Source organism: Prunus avium, chromosome 7 (assembly GCF_965620075.1).
Source record: "Prunus avium chromosome 7, drPruAviu1.hap1.1, whole genome shotgun sequence".
Taxonomy (NCBI): domain Eukaryota; kingdom Viridiplantae; phylum Streptophyta; class Magnoliopsida; order Rosales; family Rosaceae; genus Prunus; species Prunus avium.
The window spans coordinates 21372239-21389641 of record NC_142290.1 but is presented as its reverse complement, the minus strand read 5'-3'; the positions used below and the strand labels follow the sequence as shown (position 1 = coordinate 21389641).

The 17403-nt window shown below is 37.3% G+C and overlaps 2 protein-coding genes across 5 annotated transcripts; both read right to left on the bottom strand.

Annotated features, from left to right (window-relative positions):
* Window positions 1-1178: 1178 nt before the first annotated feature.
* On the bottom strand, window positions 1179-9865 carry LOC110749859 (Spc97 / Spc98 family of spindle pole body (SBP) component). 2 transcript variants are annotated; one of them, XM_021950096.2, is made up of 21 exons: window positions 9409-9865; window positions 9272-9330; window positions 9124-9169; window positions 8910-9044; window positions 8694-8825; window positions 8310-8393; window positions 8125-8223; window positions 7873-7964; window positions 6380-6452; window positions 6146-6304; window positions 5929-6048; window positions 5690-5743; window positions 4642-4725; window positions 4466-4540; window positions 4248-4379; window positions 3707-3832; window positions 3504-3611; window positions 2827-2889; window positions 2584-2658; window positions 1746-1945; window positions 1179-1641 (listed from the first exon to the last, which is right to left on the bottom strand). In XM_021950096.2, exons 1-21 carry the CDS (start codon window positions 9490-9492, stop codon window positions 1515-1517), a joined length of 2127 nt encoding a protein of 708 aa, XP_021805788.1. In that variant the 5' UTR covers window positions 9493-9865; the 3' UTR covers window positions 1179-1514. The 2 variants fall into 2 exon arrangements, with proteins under 2 accessions (XP_021805788.1, XP_021805845.1); XM_021950153.2 differs by having other exon boundaries at window positions 6152-6304; window positions 9409-9864.
* A 4037-nt stretch (window positions 9866-13902) lies between these two features.
* On the bottom strand, window positions 13903-17369 carry LOC110749994 (Peptide chain release factor 1). 3 transcript variants are annotated; one of them, XM_021950268.2, is made up of 12 exons: window positions 17237-17369; window positions 16933-17045; window positions 16711-16817; window positions 16475-16573; window positions 16196-16379; window positions 16034-16082; window positions 15872-15950; window positions 15636-15710; window positions 15486-15563; window positions 15122-15280; window positions 14369-14464; window positions 13903-14281 (listed from the first exon to the last, which is right to left on the bottom strand). In XM_021950268.2, exons 2-12 carry the CDS (start codon window positions 17018-17020, stop codon window positions 14090-14092), a joined length of 1206 nt encoding a protein of 401 aa, XP_021805960.1. In that variant the 5' UTR covers window positions 17021-17045; window positions 17237-17369; the 3' UTR covers window positions 13903-14089. The 3 variants fall into 3 exon arrangements, with proteins under 3 accessions (XP_021805960.1, XP_021806104.1, XP_021806034.1); XM_021950412.2 differs by having other exon boundaries at window positions 15872-15941; XM_021950342.2 differs by having other exon boundaries at window positions 16711-16811.
* Window positions 17370-17403: the final 34 nt, after the last annotated feature.

The window sequence follows — 17403 nt, the reverse complement described above, 5'->3', positions numbered from 1 at the left end:
TAGATTTTACTAGATACATAAGAATCCTAGAATTAGAAGGAAATCTAAATCCCTTTATTAACTGGGAATAAGAAGAAAAGGAAAAAATTTCATTCCTGATTTCACTAGTGTTTACCTACTTACACATAAGGAATCATTTAATACGTGAGTCCTACTTTAAAATTTATAATCTAATACCCGAAAACTAGGAATCGGATCAACAAGCAGGGGTAGCTCCTCTGATCCTCATTATTTGTTTGTTTGTTAGTTTCTCTTTTTAGCCTATTCCTATTACTTGTAAGTCAACAAGTTTACACGCGAAATCAAGATGAATTACTTTCCCGATTAACTTTAGATTTACCGTACAAGATAACTAACTAGTAGGATTATGTTTACCATCTCGGTTTTTTTGGGGGGTCGCAATAGGTTTTGAAGCTTTTTGTTTTTTGGCAGCTAACTGTCAGTTTGTCTGACTTTATAGGTTTCTCTGTGAATTACTGAAGTTACAAGTTTTTTTTTCATCATCTTTTTCTGCATGAATATTGACTTTTCAAACAGAATAGCTAAGACCCCAACAGTCCCAAGCAACAAAAAACAACCACCGAAAGAAACAAACTAAGACAAAGAACTACCATCCCCATAAACGCAACAATTTCGGGGAGGACAAGGCAAACCGTCTCGGGATAGAATGAAAATCAGGGAGGTTGGAGGTAGAATGAACCAAGCCTCAGCGCACAACCCCCCTCCTTTTAACACTCGAAGCTACCCAATCTGCAGCTTGGTTTGCTTCCTTAGGGACCCATGACATCGGAGGGAGTAGAGCCTTTAGAGCTCTGATTTCAGTGTGGATAGGAAATAAAGACCACTTCGAGCATGACAACTCCTCCTTAACAGCCGACGAATCCACCTCAACAATGATATTCCTTAAGCCACGGGCCTTGGCCAACCTCAACCCATCAAGAAATATAACACCAATACTTCCCCCAACGCTTCTAACTCTCCCTCTCACATGAGCTGAGAACAGAGGTGAGTCCAACATATAGGAGGGGTAGAGAGAGAGAAAGAGAGAGAATGTTAGAAAATTGAACTTTAAATCCATGCCGCTTGTGTTCCTCATTTCACGTTTGTAATGGTTCTATTCTTTAATGTTCACTTCACTTGTTGTGACAAGTTTGTGTGAATCTTGTTTACCAAACATGTTGATACTTCAACTGATGATACAGATTATGAAATTAAAATTCAGGGGATGACATTGTATATCATGGTTAATCTGTGCCAGAAATTTACAGAAAAAATGAGAAATTAACAATGAATCTAAACACCCACCGGCCACCCCCAAAACAAAAATCAACAGAATAAAAAAAAAATTAACAGAATTTCCCCAGTACACAGCACCAACTCAAAATTCTCTAACAAGTACCTAAACTTTAGACATTCTTGGCATGCTACGAAACACAAGCCTAGCACAACAGCAGGAAACCATTTTCACAAACTGTGAACTCTTGAAACCGAAGTAACAGAAAATAAGCCAGAATTCATTGTTCGTTTCCAATGCCTAAGATGCACTTTGAAAGATGAGTTAAATATGGTTCTGCTTTGGAGCTACTGTTCAATATTGGTCCCAGACTCTGCAGCTCTGCATTGAACTCCCTCTCGAATTTGCTGTAATATAAATGAGTTAGAGAGAGAGAGAGACAGAGAGCAAGATAGAACTGTATTTGTGTGTGTGTAATCATGTACGTACTCCATAGCCATTTCAAACTTACAGAATAGAATCAGCAACAGTTCTATTGCTGGAGCTTAATTTTAATGGCTGATATGGGCGCCGTGATTTCGATTGCTTGGGTTTTTCTGACACAAGTGAACCATCAGACTCGACAAGGCTGGGAACATCAATAGAAGATGATATCAACCACTGAGTTGCAGCTGCATATTGTAGGCAAAGTGATTTCAGCCTCTCCACCTTCTGCATTCAGAGAACTCACTATTGAGGAAAATCACAAAGGCTACCCAAGAATTCCAGAACTAAAGTTCTGAACATATGATCCCATTTCAACATGTCCTGATCCACTGTTCCGTAATAAATGCAACTTAGACATGTATATTAAGTTTATTGTTATTCTCTATGTTGCATAATCAATTTATAGGTCTCATGACGAGCGTCTTTACTAGCATGTTAAAGTGTATTAATTGAAAGGAAATTTATTGAAGAATTTGAAAGTTAATACTGAAAGAATTTAAGTTCTCATGCCTGTGTGAGAGACATGATTTGATTTGGCGCGAGTCCAAGATCTAAAATGCTGAAGGCTGAGTGATACCTGAATTTTTCTAATATCTTACTAGGACCTACATCAAACATGGAGGCTATCATCATCCTCACAGAAACATTCTACACTAGCATATCTCCCTGGCCTCAAACATATCTAGTATGTTGCATATCCTTCCATTTTCCCTTATTAAAGTTTCCCTCTCTTTCAAATGGAAGAGATCTTCTCTCCAACCTCTTCTATATTTATTACAGCACTCTATTTCTAGTAACCTATTGTACTATATATCCCTTTATTTCTAGTTATGCACGTATGCTTGGATGTAATAAGAACAAACCTTGAGAAATTCAGGCAAAAGAAGCAAGCATCCCCTCAAGCATTTGTCAAGGAAAAAGTCATGGTGTTGGATAACCTGTATCACGAAGAGCCTTGAAAGTCAAACATGAGGTACTTCTACATAAAATAAATACTGCTGCCTCTATCAGAATGTCCAATAAGTGGCATTCTTCTTTTCAGCCAAACATTTCTTTTTTCTTTGTTTCAAATGAAGACGAGAATTTCTATAGGAGGAAGACCATACCTCATCTATGCTCTTTGCAGTTTGAAGTCTATTATGCATCACGTGCCAATTAGGCTCAATAACCTGTAAACAAGAAGTTCTGTTGTTATAAGGCCAGTTATTTTTTCAACATTGCTGGGAAAATATATTTCAGGAATGTAGAACTCGAATTGGATTTCTTAAGGTCGGACGGTGTTTTATTCTGTTTCCCTTGTGGTCAACAGGACAGAATGAACCCCAGCCCTGTCAGACCTAGCCAGTTAGAAAGAACTATAACTTTGTAGATGTACATTATTTCTCAAGTACAAGCTAACATTACATAGAGTGAACACGAGATATGCAACAAGGATCATACATAAAAAAACAAAAAGAAAAATTGTACACATATCCAAGCCTGCACCACACAAGGGTGTTTAGGTGTCAAATGCAAGCATTCCCAGCATAAGATTCAACTATTCCCAGAAAAAATTTCAGTATTTGGAAGTGTCCGATGGAATGTACCACGCTGTGTTGTATCGACAATGGCCAAATAACGAGAAAGGAAGTAAACCAATAAAAACCAAAACCAAAGGAGAAAAGAAGAAAGAACTAAAGGGGAAAAGGTACTTAAATATAGGAAAAAACAAGCACATCACTCACTACAACTATAGCATGGCAAAACCATCTGGTGAAAAAGAAATTTGGTAAGGTGAACCTGCCTCAAATGTTAGATAGTGTAGAAGGCTATTAATAAATTTCAGCATGCTACGACAGAGCAGAGATGATCTGGAGATAGCAGTTCCACGCATGTTGAGGGCACGAACTCCCTGCAAATATATATTTCCATTTAATTAAACAGGGAAATGAGGCTATCTGGCCTGGCTAGATGAAAAAACAAAACAGAAAAAAGTCAAGCACATACTTGATGTGCTTGCCATGCCCCACAAAGTTGGCGATCCACGTGCTTACAGTGGAAAAGAAAGCGGAAAATCAACTGGTACTTTGTTAAGGAATTTTTAGAGATAACAATAGACAATGGCCACCGAATCTGAAAAAGAACCAAATAGTCAGCAAGTCAAAGAAAAATGGTTTGATCATGGCGCAGGATGAGATCGAAATGGCATCATATGAAAATTCTCATGAGCTAGATCCATTTAAGAAAATTCAAACCAAGAACATTCTCCAAATATGCATCTTGTTAAGTAATTTATACAATCTTTTTACTGCAGTAGTTGAGAGAAAGAGTCTCATTGAATCCCTACAAATACAGAACGGGGGAGGGAGGAGGGAGAAGGATTTGGATGATGAAGTCTTTGGTATAAATTATGCTATTTTGTGCTTTTGTTTTTGTTTTTGTTTTTTTAATTGGGTGTGGGTGCTATTTTGGGCAAACACGTCAATCACGTAGTCTGAACAAAGAAAATGAAAACAGTAGTGAGGAAATCACTGCTTTTCTAACAAACCTTATAATTCAAAGAAAATGTCTCAAGTCCTGTTATGCTCACTGGCTCCTCTAAATCATTATCATCAGGAACATTCCTGCTCTTTTCACCATCTGTAAGCGTCCCCAGTTTTTTAAGCAAAGAAGATGTTTCCTGAAGCAAAAGGGTGAAAATATTTAATTGATGCAAAATCAATTCAGAAATTTTTCATATGCAAGAAAAAGGACAGAGTTGCTTACCACGCAACATGTTAAGTCCTCATGGCAAGGGTCTGTTGCAGCTGCTGTGGTACGCAAAGCGAGGTCTAGAAGAGACTATTCAGCAAAATGAAAGCTTAAACATCTCAGTTATTTCGAACTGTGAAAACATAGAGAAGTATTTCCCTGTAAGGGGCTTTGAAGAGCGAAGGCCAAACCTGCAGCTTCTCCACAGAAATCTCATCAAGCTTTTTCGTAAGCTCATCTCGAGCAATATCCATGAAATGAACTAAAAAATCACCCTGTACAGACACCATCAGCTACTTGATTTTGAATAACACTATTTTTTTTTAAATGAACAAAAAGAAAAATAAACAAGCTTTTTCCATGTATAATGTGATTGATCTTTTCTTAACCAGATCCAAAAAATGGTACAAATATTTAACCATCAGCATGCCCTTCTTCATGCATCCTAACCAAGATTTGCATAAGTACAACCATTTCTTCATTCTCCCAAAAAACCTATGTTTTTCTCACAAAAATAGATAAATAAGTACCAAAGATGTAATACAAATTACTGTGGTAAATCTTCTGGTAACTGAAATTAAAAAAGTAAATCTTTAATAACATAAATCATGAACATCTCATGTTCTAGCACCTTCTTTTAAGGAGTTTTTTTTTTTTTTCAAGTAGCAGTAGTATACATTACTCTTGATTTTTGGGACCTAAAAAATTGGATCATAACACTCTAATGGTTTCTAGTTCCTAAATCAAAAAAGTGGATTTTGAATTTTTTGAAATACTTGTTACAAGTTAAACCAAATTCTTACATATGCACATAACTTTTATATGCACATAACTGTAGTGAAATCACCAAGTACTTCTGGAGGTACCACCAAGACTTAGAACTGAAAACCAAACATGCTCCTTCCTAGGGCTTGAAGAAATTAATGCGACCTTACACAATTACATTTACATGGTTGAAGAGGCAAAATGTGCAAACACTTCTACCAAGTGTTGAAAGCATCAACACAGAAACCATTACCATCGTAACCTTAGACGGAAAGATATGTATGTCCACTATGCTCATAGTATTTTAAGGGACAACTGAGCTAGCATAACCTAACCCTCCTCGAACCCCCTGGTATGGATGGTTCAAAAATTTCTAGTCCCAATTGCAGATCAAACATGGTATCTCCACATTACAATGTATTATATAATTTATCTATTTCCAAGTTCACTGGTCACAAAACAATATACATATACCTGATCAAGAAGAAGATAGTGCTTTATAGATCGTAGCTTTCCCATCAGATCATACTACACAAGAAAACAGAGAAGGTTGGCTAACAACATAAACCAATTGCAATGAAGATAATGCAGCATGAATGTAAGCATATTAAAAAAAAATTTAAAATTTAAAAATTTTAAAAAATAAAAAAATAAACCAAAATGCACAAAAGAAAATTCAGGGGGAAACCAAATACTGACAAACTGAACCTCACCTTTTCTTTGATGAGATTTAAAAGCTCACTGCTGGCAAAGTCATAAGCAGATTTTATACACTCAAGATAGCGATGGTTCGAGCCAAAGCTCATCAATTTTGAATTTTCTGATTGAGGGACCTATTCATACAATCCAGTCAATGACATGTACTAACACAACCATATTGACGCAAAGGGATATAATATAAGAACCATTGTAATGGAATGGATAATTAACTGGAACCTGAACATGGTGCCCGCATTCTCTCATGACATTTAGATATTTTCCGGTGGTCAAAATTGTCCCAGAAATATTTGCAAGGAAGCTAGGAATTCCATCCTTGAGGCTGTAACGTTGCGTCCAATACTTGGCATCATAATCATGAGTCAAGCTTTCCTGTAAGATTTTACAAACTGTAACATAATAAGCATAAATTTGATGCACTCATAATTGCGAACTCACATAATATACCTTTTGAAGAGATTTGTTCTCAGCAATGAAAAATTCACCATAAGGATCATCAATGACTCCTTCATAAACCCACCTAAAAGTAAGTTTTGATTCCATTCATAGGGTCAATCAGAATGAGTAATAAAGTATTGAACAAATGATACCCAAATCCATCACTGCCTAAGGAAAAGAAACAAAACAACTTAATCTGTCTTTCCACATTATAATAGATTTAAAATAAGAAATCCATATCAAAACCATTAGAGGATTGAATATATAGAAACAAGGAATATAATACTGTTCCTCCAAGAAAATGCACATGAACACAGAAACACAATATCTTTATACACATAAATTATTTCATAGAGAAGACAGCACAATATATACAGGATTAAGCAGGATGGGAAGGCAACGGGCATAACATCTTTAAAACGACCTGACATGACACAACACTATCAATGTTTGTTCCGCCGTGCACAACTTGTCCAATGGGTCATGCTGGGCACAACACGTCATGGACCCACCCCATTTTACACCTCTAACTGTAAAGAAAGATGATAAAACCTTGACATGCTGCACAGAAATTTCTTTTCTTTTACATAGAAAGATAAAATATTTTTTTTGAATAGAAACGATTTGTATTCAAAATAAAGAAGTGTCAAAAACAAAGGTCAAAAAGATAAAATATAAAAAACGTAACTTTTATGTAAATAACACTTTAGTTTCATATTTAGCAGGTAACTTTTATGTAAATAACACTTCAACGGGTCATGCTGTGCACAAGATTGAGGGATTGAAACACGACCACATCCTCATTGGTTAGCGATTATATATTTTTTAATTATAACTTTGTAATTAAAAAAATCCCATATGTCAAGTGGCATTTGGATGAGGTAAGTACGTAGTAGAACCTAAGTTCAAGTTAAGGTTAAGCAATAATAGGAACTTTCAATTAAACAGAATTCTTAAGAAAAGCTTGGGCCTCTATTTTCATGTACAGGTAGGGCTGTGCCAGAAAACTTCGCCCAGGCCCTACTGAAGGCTCCCTGGTCCAAAAAGCTCATCAGGTTCAGACTATTTTTGCAAGACTAAGGTCTCCTAGCTTCTAATCCCTCTCCCAAGAATACTAAAGTGTCAATTATGTGCCCATGGTAACCTTGGGTCTAAAACATGTCTTAGTACAGGGCAATTTCCCAAATAAGCCTAAGTTGGCTCTTCTAATAGACTTTTTTAGAACCTGCCCTTCCACCCTCCCCCAACACAAAATAAAATGAAATAACCGAGTGGAAATGAAGTTAGTCAAGGAGAATAAGGAATTACAGTTTACAGGATTAAAAGAAAATGGAAGAAACTTTGTAGAAGGGAATAAAACTCTCTGTATCTTTGTAGCATATTATGCTTACGTAATTAGCTAGTCATGTTCAACTAGAGATGTATAACAAGTTGGCGGGGGAAGTTGCAATTTTAACACAAAATTATGGTTGCAACTTGACAGTCCGCTTGCAAAAGAGTACCTCTCCAATATTCCAAGGTATGCATTGCTCGCACATTCTGCCATCTTTTCTAGCAATGACCTTACACCATTATCACCAGCCATGGCCTTAGCCTGGATATTTCAAAGAGCCATAGTATGCAGATATGGCAACAGGACAAAAGGTAAGAATGAGAAACATGCAGTGAGAACAGTTATTACTTCCAAAGGGACCAACCAGAGGTTATGTAATTCCTATTATCTCCAAAAAATACAGAGTGACATAAGGATTAACCTGGCTCTGCAAGAGGTTAAGAACTGCAGAACCTGCAAAATTATTAGCTGAAGCCCTCTGTATTACGTTAGATAGTGCTTGCATGGACCCCATCATTGGCTGCAACGCAGATTAGAGAACCCATTTAGTTAAATAAAATAAAACCCCTAAAAAATAGCTAAAATTTGTCTGAGAGAACCTCAAACCTGACAGTAAAACCACAAGCCTTGTAGGGACAGTCTTCCAAGTCGAAACTGGTGTTCCAATTGTGCCACCATGGCCTGGTAATCCTAATACAGAAAAATCAGAAGGAGGTGTTCAATGGGGGAGATCACTTCATCCTTTTTTCTATCCATACTTAATATTTTTCTTCGTCCATGAACCTTAGGTCTAAATGTGAAAGAAATGGAGTTGCCATCGAGTAACTTTTACGTTAAAATAGGAAAAGTCAAACTGAAAACAGATTTCAGTAGGAAAAACAAATATACATCTTGAAGAGCGAACAAATACCAAAAATTCCAATCACAGGTTAATGAAACAAACATAACGTGCATAAAAGGTCTTAAAACAGGGAGGGGAGGGAACCCTACTAGAAGGAGAGCCCTGAGTGCAGCAGCAAAGGCATGATTCACCAGACCATTCTTGAATTGAGATCTTGATTCAACAAACTGGTTAATGAGCATAAAGCTCTCACACAGAGGAAATACCCGTTTCGCCAATTCCTGAAGCATTTCAGTACCCAAAAAAAAGTGATAAATATTAAAGTGCCAAGTCTAAAACAAAAGAGAGATTGCGCCAATCCATACCTGAAGAGCTAAATCCATGGATGCATCAACTTGAAAGGTGAAATTATCCTCTTTTCCATGGGCCCTTTTGATAGAAATGTAGCGTCCTTGGATCCCAACCATTGCAGACAAGAGGTCATCGATGACCACAAGTTCCTACTTGTGCAATAACCATCATAAGCACGACTACCTTTCATCCAAAATTGTAAAGTTCCATTTTCAAATTCAAACTCACCTGAACAGCAGCATTGTAACAACCAATGGCCTTTTCGGATCCCAAGCTGCAAATTTCAAATATTGTTTTTCTTTTTCAATTAAAAAGACAAAAAGAAGAAGAGTATGACCAGAAATGTAAATGGATGAAGATGTGACATGATGTATACCTAAGGGAATCCACGGAATAGCCCTTGGTATCGAAGAAACGCGACGTCGTTTTGGTTTCCTGAAACAAAAATGAAAATTTTGAACTGGCATTCGCAAATCTCACAGAGAAAATTGAAGTGAAGAACATTAGAGGGACCTGATGAAAGCGGCCAGTGAGGAATGGCCTCTCGGAGTTCCAGCGAGGAGTTGAAGGGCATGATATTGCTGAACTATTCTCCATCGGAATTGGGAAACTCACAAAACCCACAACTCAGCTCTAAATAATGAATCAAACCCAAAAAAAAAAAAAAAAGCTTCGCCAGCCGACATTCAAGTTTCTCTCACTCTCTCTCCGTCTCTGGTTGATCCTGGTTGTGGGTTAGTGCTTGCTTCCCATGGAAATTTGATGTCTTGATCACTAATTGGTTAGATTTTGCAACATTGGAATTTGCAGTTGGTAGGGTTCAGAGAGTGGTTGAGAGAGAAGGGGAGAAAGAAAATGGTGGCTGTGGTTGTTTTGGTGAGGGCGGTGGGAGGTTGAGAACGGGGAGCTGCCGAGAGTAAGAAAGGCGGAGAAGCGGGGAAGGGTCTTTTACTTGAGGCTTATTTATTATTTCACCCTTAGAGCATCTCCAACCCATATGTCAAAAGTGCCACATAGACATTTAACAGCTAGAAATAACATCTCACACATTCCAACCGATGTGTCAAAGCTGATATGGAATGAAGGCTGAAGATTGAGATGTTATTTTTTACATCCCAAAAGCAAGATGTCAAATGAATATTTTATTATTTTTTCTTTTCTATTCTTTTTAATTAAAAATAAATCAACACTAAAATGTAATAAAATAATAATTTAATTTGACATATCGGGTGGAGTGTAAAGCTGTATAAGATGTCAAATTGCCACATCAGCCATTAAATTTAAATTTGATGTTTGGTATTTGACATCTTCTTTGGAGATGCTCTTAGTGCCATATAAGCATTTCAGGGCTAGAAATAATGTCTCACATCACTCCAATCAATGTGTTAAAACTGATGTGGAATGAAGGCTGGAGGTTGATATGTTATTTTTGACATACCAAAAGCAAGATGTTAAATGAATATTTTATTATTATTTCTTTTCTTTTTTTTTTAATTAAAAATAAATCAACACTAAAATGTAAAAAAATAATAATTTAATTTGACATATCGGGCGGAGTGTAAACCTGTGTAAGATGTCAAATCACCACATCAGCCATTAAATTTAAATTTGATGTTTGGTATTTGATATTTCCCTTAGAGATGCTCTTAGGGCAAGTCCACCACATGTGACTTACCCCGAGTAGGAAGGAGTCCAAGGGCCAAATTGCAACTCCAGCGCACCAAGTCTAGCCTGGGCAAGGGTTGGGTGCCACGAGTCCAGGCAAGCCCACAGACAAATTCAGCCCGAGTTGTTGCTTGGGCAAAGTGACACAATGCTGATATCATAATGACGTTAGCAACCAAAAAAAAAAACCAAAATTCAAGAATTTTTTTTTATAAATACTTAGTCATATTCTTTACTTTCCACACCAAAAACTCTATACATATTCATCTCCTCATATCTCATGTGAATAGTAATTGCTCTTGCCCTTGCACTTTGAGGTGCAAACAAAAAGGCAAGGGCTGCCACTATTCACATGAATAGTGACAAACCTTGCCTTGCCTTTGCCTTGTCCTTACCTTTTGGGGTGGAGGTGCTTTTAAACATGCTCGGTCTCACTTTACCCTTTAAACTGAAATTTTCTCACTTAACCCCTGAATCTTTAAAAATTGCTGAAATTTTCTCACTTTACTACTTCCATTCATTTCCATCCACAAAACCGTTAAGTGTGCTGACGTGACATGGGTATTCTAGTAATTTTAGCTCCTTATCTTTTCTCTTCTCTCTCCCTCTCCTCTACCCCTCTCTTCTCTCCCATCCTGAACCCAACCTCCATCGCACCCCACTCCTTCCTTCTTCTTCTCTCTTCTCTTTTCTCTTTACCTATTTCTCCTCTCTGCCTTTCTCTTCTCTCCCCTCCTCTCCATAGACCCAACCCCCAACGCACCTTCATCACATCCCAACCCTTCCCCTCCTTGTGCATCTCTCTTCTCTCACCTCCATCGCACCCCACCCCCTCCCCTCCCTAGACCCAACCCTTAGCACACCTCCATCGCATACTAACCCATCCCCTCCCTCTGCATCTCTCTTCTCTCACCTCTATCCCATCCCACCTCCTCCCTCCTCATCTTTCTTCTATATTTATATATATATATATATATATATATATCTCTCTCTCTCTCTCTCTCTCTGTGTGTGTCTCTCTCACTCTCACTATCTTTGCCAAGAGAGAAGATGTAGATTGGTTGTCAAGGAGATTGTTTAAAAAAAAAAAATTGAGTGGTGGTGGTTTGGGTGTGTTGAGTAATTCCATGGAGGGTTAGGTTTAGGGTGGGGATTGGGTCTGACGAGGAGAAGGGAGAAAAGAGAGAGGCAGAGAGAAGAGTGAAGAGGGAGGAGGGAGACGGAGTGGGGTTGGGGTGCGATGGAGGTTGGGTCCGGGAGGGGAAAGAAGAGAGAGGAGAGAGAGAGAAGAGAGAGGCAGAGGGAGATAGAGAAGAGAGAGAGAGAATATAAGGAGCTAAAATTACTAGAATGCTCATGCCACGTCAATACACTTAAAGGTTTTGTGGATGGAAATAGACGGAAGTGGTGAAGTGAGAAAATTTCAGCAATTTTTAGAGATTTAGGGGGTTAAGTGAGAAAATTTCAGTTTAAAGGGGTAAAGTGAGACCGAGCGTCCGTTTTAGGAGATGAAACAGTAAATAAGCCTTCACTTAATTTTAATTTTGCAAAAAGTCATTTTAGGTCCCTCTAGTTTGCCGGTCTACGACTTTTGTCTTTGTCTTTTTAATTTTGTCAATTTTATTATTGTAATCTTAAATTTTTAACAATTTAGAACACATCTCATTTTCTATCAAATATTTTGGAGGAATTCAATTCTTGAGTGGGAGGTGGTATTCTAATTCCGGGAGAGCTAACCCATTAGGAATTCATTTTTTTTACTCATTATATCCTCACATAATTTTAAAAATTCCAAATTTGCCATATGCTTTAACCCAACAACGAGGACATTTTAGTAATTAGCACCACTCCTACCCCAATTCCATATGATTTAGGGCCAGTTTGGTATTGTTGTGCTGTGAAAATAATCGCTGTCAGATTTGCTGTAAGAGAAATCAGCTGTGAGAGAAAGCTGTTTGGCGTTTGGTAAACTTTTTTGTTAAAAGTGTTGTTGGTACTTATTCCCTCATAATCAAAAAATAATATTCGCATAATCATTAAACCCAGCGCCTCTTCGAAACTGATTCCTTCATAATCAGAAAATGAAAGCACCTCATTAGCTGCTTTCCTTTATAGCTTTCTCTCACAGCAATTTTTAACAATAAGTGATTTTTTTTCATAGTTTACCAAACAGGCTGGGCTTTCCAAAATTTTTTAAAAATCACTTATTACCCCAAATAAGCAATGCCAAACGGGTACTTAGTAAACAACTTCATTAGGAATCCGAAATCATACTCTCCTCAATCCATATGGTTTAGTAAACAACTTCAATAGGAATCCAAAATCTAAGGCCCTGTTCAGTCATATTTTCATTTTCAGAGAACAAAAATTAGGCAAGAACCCATTCGGTGGGCCAAAAACAGAAAACATTGAGAATGTTTTCATAAAATGAAAACCAACTTCACATGTACTTCCAAAAAAAAAAAAAATGATGATGTTTTCATTCTCACAGGAACTCAAAACACGCGAGGTTGAAAAAGAACACGCCGCTGCTACTGACTCTCGTCAATCTCTCACTCAATCTTCTCTCCCCGTCAGACCAAAAAACAAAAATCTTCTCTCCAATTGCACGAATCTGCAACTGAGAAAAAAAGACAGAAAGGAAGAAGAAAAGAAAAAAAAAACAAAGAGAGGAAGAAGAAGAAGAATAGAAAGAATAAGAAAGAGGGAGAAGAAGAGAAAGGTAAAAGAGAGAGAGAGTTGCAGAGGGAGAGATGAGAGAAACTAGCCACCACATACCCAGCTCAACCACCATCACCACAACTATTAATTAGTGGAACCAGAGAGAGGTGAGTTGATGGAATTCATGCCACGAAAGGGAGGATGAGTGAGAGTGAAAAAGAGGGAAGGAAGAAGAAAATAGAAAGGAGAGAAGAGGAAGAAGGAAAGAAAAAGGAATGGGTCTGGGAAGGAAAGAAGAAGAAAGAAAGAAAAGGAGAAAAAGGAGAAAAAAGAGAGGAGAAAAAAGAAAAAAGAAAAATGGAAAAAGAAAGGAGATAAAGATAGTTTTAACTTTTAAGAAACAATAGAATTATACTTCTTTTTAACATAAATTAGCAAAAATACACTTGAAAAACAACTCACATAATATTATTCTCAATTTGAAATACAAAACGCGTTTTCATTGTTTTTATTTTTTGAATATGTTTTCTAATTAATCTACCAAAAGCATTTTCAGTGAAAATGCAAATTCGTTTTCTTATTTTCATTCTCTAAAAATATTCTAAGAAAACACTCTCCGAAAACGTTACCGAACGGGCCCTAATTCTCCTAAATTCAACTCCTCATCAATTCAATTCCTCCTAATCCAATTACCGATTAGTAAACATGCCATTAATGGGTACCAAATTTAAAAAGTATACAAATCCACTAATACTAGAGCATACAAAAAATAGACTAACAAGATGTAACTGCATAAAACATGACAGCCACAACATTATATTATCACCACAAATGCCACGGTATACTATTGTTAGTCATCCTAGTTTCTCTAGGAAGAACTAAAAGAAGCAATCGCATCCATCTCCTCCTGCAAAAGAAGCGCATCGATAAATACATCCAGATTCTCTCCTTGCATCACATCATTTATTGAGTGATGAGTGATGCCAACCCGATGATCAGTTACACGCCCTTGAGGAAAGTTGTATGTACGGATGCGTTCGGATCTATCCCCACTACCAATCTGTTCAAGGTGATGGAAAGTCCATATCAATCCTGAAAACAGAGCAACCAATTGTATCAACTAAAATTTACCAAGTAAAAGTCATACCTGTTGTGATCTAAGTTTTGACCGACTGCTCTGGATTCTAGACCTCTCTATCTCATAAAGCTTTGCACACAGCACCTTAAGCCCCTTGGCCTTGTTCTACAAAGGAACCCAAAAATTGGAAAAGAGAAAGGTGAAGAAAAGGAAAAGAACAAAGACAAGAACAAGAACCAAAAGGAATACCAAAAAAGAGAAAAAAGAAAAAGAAAAGATAACTAGAGAGGTCTGCAATCATACACTTTACATCAGAGATATTGAGAAATAATACGAAGAATGCTAGGGTGATTTCCATAACCACTAAAACATACATAATACAACTACAAACTTTGCCCTTGCCTACTTTGACCAGTAAATGCTTCTCACATCCTATAAGCATGAGTGCTTCAAATTAGGCGGTACATGTTGAGAATCCAAAGTAGTTTGGGAGAACAAGTTGTAAAGATTTGAAGTTTAAGACTAAGTGACTTTGAGTTGAGAAGACAAGGACAAGAGAATGGCATACAAATCAGTGAATTATCCTAATTTTTTTTAAATGAGCAACTGTATTTACAACACAGTGCCATTGCCAGTTAAAAGCATGGTGCAGTAATGGTTCATATACATTAATACATAGATCAGGAAAAAGGACCTTCTGTTGTTTTTCTGTATCAGGAAAATTATCAACTCCAAATAATAAAAGAAAAAGGTAAAGTTCTCATCCTAAGCTCGATGATGTGAAAATTGCAATTTAGTTTCGAAAAGATAGGCATTATATACCATATGTTGGGATCGCTCATCTTGTATGGCTACAGTCAGGCCAGTTGGAATATGAGTTATTCTAACAGCACTGTTAGTGGTATTTGCATGCTGACCACCTGAACCACCAGATCTATAAGTATCGATTCTCAAATCTTCGTTCCTCAGGTGGACATCTACCTGCAGCAGGCCCAGATAAACACGGTCAAAGAAAAAAATAAGAGACCATAACTGACAAAAGAACAAACAATAACCACAAAGTTTTGTATGAATTCAAACATAACAGAGTGAATAAAAGGAACTTCTGTCTGTTGGGCTTAGATCCATTTTTATAAAGCATAAAATCATAGAATGCGAATTAAATTCAGAATCAACAGGTTAGCACCTCATCAGCTTGAGGGAGGATAGCAACAGAAACGGCGCTAGTGTGAATACGTCCAGACTTCTCTGTCACAGGAACTCGCTGCAAAAATGAAAGAGTCAGTAATTTGTGAGGGCAACTATAAGTAATGTGTTGAACAGGCAGGAAGGAAACCTGAACTCTGTGAATCCCACTCTCAAATTTCAGTTTCCCATAAACATCGGCTCCTGAGATTGCTGCACTAGCTTCCTGAAAAGAAGTTATAATCAAAACGGTTATCACATACTAGGCACTAGCACTTAGCAGGTGGTGAATCCTGTAATACATTATCTGTTAAAAGGACCAGGCTTATTGGGTCCGTTAAAATGTGCATGTTAGATTGAAAAGAGGAAAGAAATCACACACCAGACCTTATATCCTTTAAGATCAGACTCGGTAATATCCACCACTTCAAACTTCCAGCCTTTTTTGTGCGAGAATCTATCATACCTATGGTAATTTGTTATCCACACAAGGTATGACTCTCGGAAGAAAACACATACAAGAATTTACAAGTATTGATGCTAACTTACATTTTGAATATGTCCATTGCAAACAAAGACGCCTCCTCCCCACCAGTTCCTAAGGAAATCTTTTGTCAAACAAAAGAAACAGAAGACACATGCAATGGAATAAAAAATATTATTGGTATGCGCATCTACAGGTGTTTCTGGGAGAGGGCAGACGCTCAATACCTGCTCTAACCTCCAGTATGCAATCCCTCTCATCAGCATCATCCTTAGGAAGCAGGGACTTGAGTAATGAAGCATGCAATCTTCTTTCTTCATCAATGGCCTGGCCCAATTCATTGTTTGCCATATCAATCATGTCTTTATCTTGAGAACATTCATCCATGAGAGACCTCAAACCATCAATCTCCTGCAGAGCAGCAAACACATGATTCATTTTGCTCTGTATCTTCTTATGTACAACGATAACAGTTTCAATTGAAGTTTTTGTTCTAATTTCAGTACCTTGCTGTTGGCTCTTAATTGATTTATAAGGTCCATGGAAGCGCTGAGTTTCCGAAGCTCCTTGTTAGCCCTCACATACTCTTCAGCCGAGGCATCAGGCTGTCTTCAACCAAAAGGTCCAACACCATTTCAATTCCAAATTTTTTGTTTTTTCAAAAACCATATCAAATTCCAACATAATTTTCATTTCTATAACAATTACCAAGCAAGCACATAGAATCACAAACATAGAGAACCTGGTTTATGAGATTTTGAAGACAAGCACTCCTCTGCTCGATAAGCGACAGCCTCTGCTCCATGATCTTTATGAGCTTTGGGGACAGTTGAGGCTCCAATTCTGCTCCTTTTCATATGCATAAGTAAAATTAAACTAAATAAATAAAACCCAAATGCATGAAGAAGAAGAAGAAGAAGAAGAAAACAACAGTGCTAATAATCAGTAGAAACAATATACGAACCCGTTGAGTAAGAACGAAGAATTCGAAGAGGACAGGAAAAGGCAGCCATTGCTGGTCGAATCAAACTATGCCAAGTCTCACTTCTCATTCTTACACTCTCAGAAGCCAAATCCCTTTCGTAATGCAAGCCCAAATTTACAGAAATTCAAGCGTGAGCTTTTTATAAATATGCAAAAAACAAAAAGAAAAAGCTTCAGAGCAGACTGAAACAAAAAGCTTGAAATGGAAGTTTACAAGAAATTAGAAAATTTCCATTAAAGTAAACAAAGAAAAATTGCAAGGGTAAATTCTAGAGAAGCAGTACCTTTTGGTCCTCTGGTAATTGAGACTTGAGAGCAAATCAGCGAAACAAGAAAATTGGAGGAAGAAGAAGACGCAAAGCGAGAGGGAGGGCTTGAAAATATGCGGGAGTCTTAATAGCCGTCCGATGAAATCACTCGGTTAAGTTTCAACCGGGTTAAAATTACCCAT

Bases quoted from the DNA above. Each gene is read 5' to 3' on its own strand.
- LOC110749859 (XM_021950096.2), bottom strand. From the start codon at position 9,492: ATGGAGAATAGTTCAGCAATATCATGCCCTTCAACTCCTCGCTGGAAC. The intron at 5,744-5,928 runs GTGAGGTTCAGT...TTTCTTGTGTAG, and splicing joins TAAATCTCATCAAAGAAAAG to TATGATCTGATGGGAAAGCT. The intron at 1,642-1,745 runs GTAAGTTTGAAA...TTTATATTACAG, and splicing joins ACTGTTGCTGATTCTATTCT to CAAATTCGAGAGGGAGTTCA.
- LOC110749994 (XM_021950268.2), bottom strand. From the start codon at position 17,020: ATGAGAAGTGAGACTTGGCATAGTTTGATTCGACCAGCAATGGCTGCC. The intron at 16,574-16,710 runs GTTCTCTATGTT...GGTTGAAGACAG, and splicing joins TTCAAAATCTCATAAACCAG to CCTGATGCCTCGGCTGAAGA. The intron at 14,465-15,121 runs GTATATAATGCC...GTTCCTTTGTAG, and splicing joins ATGAGCGATCCCAACATATG to AACAAGGCCAAGGGGCTTAA.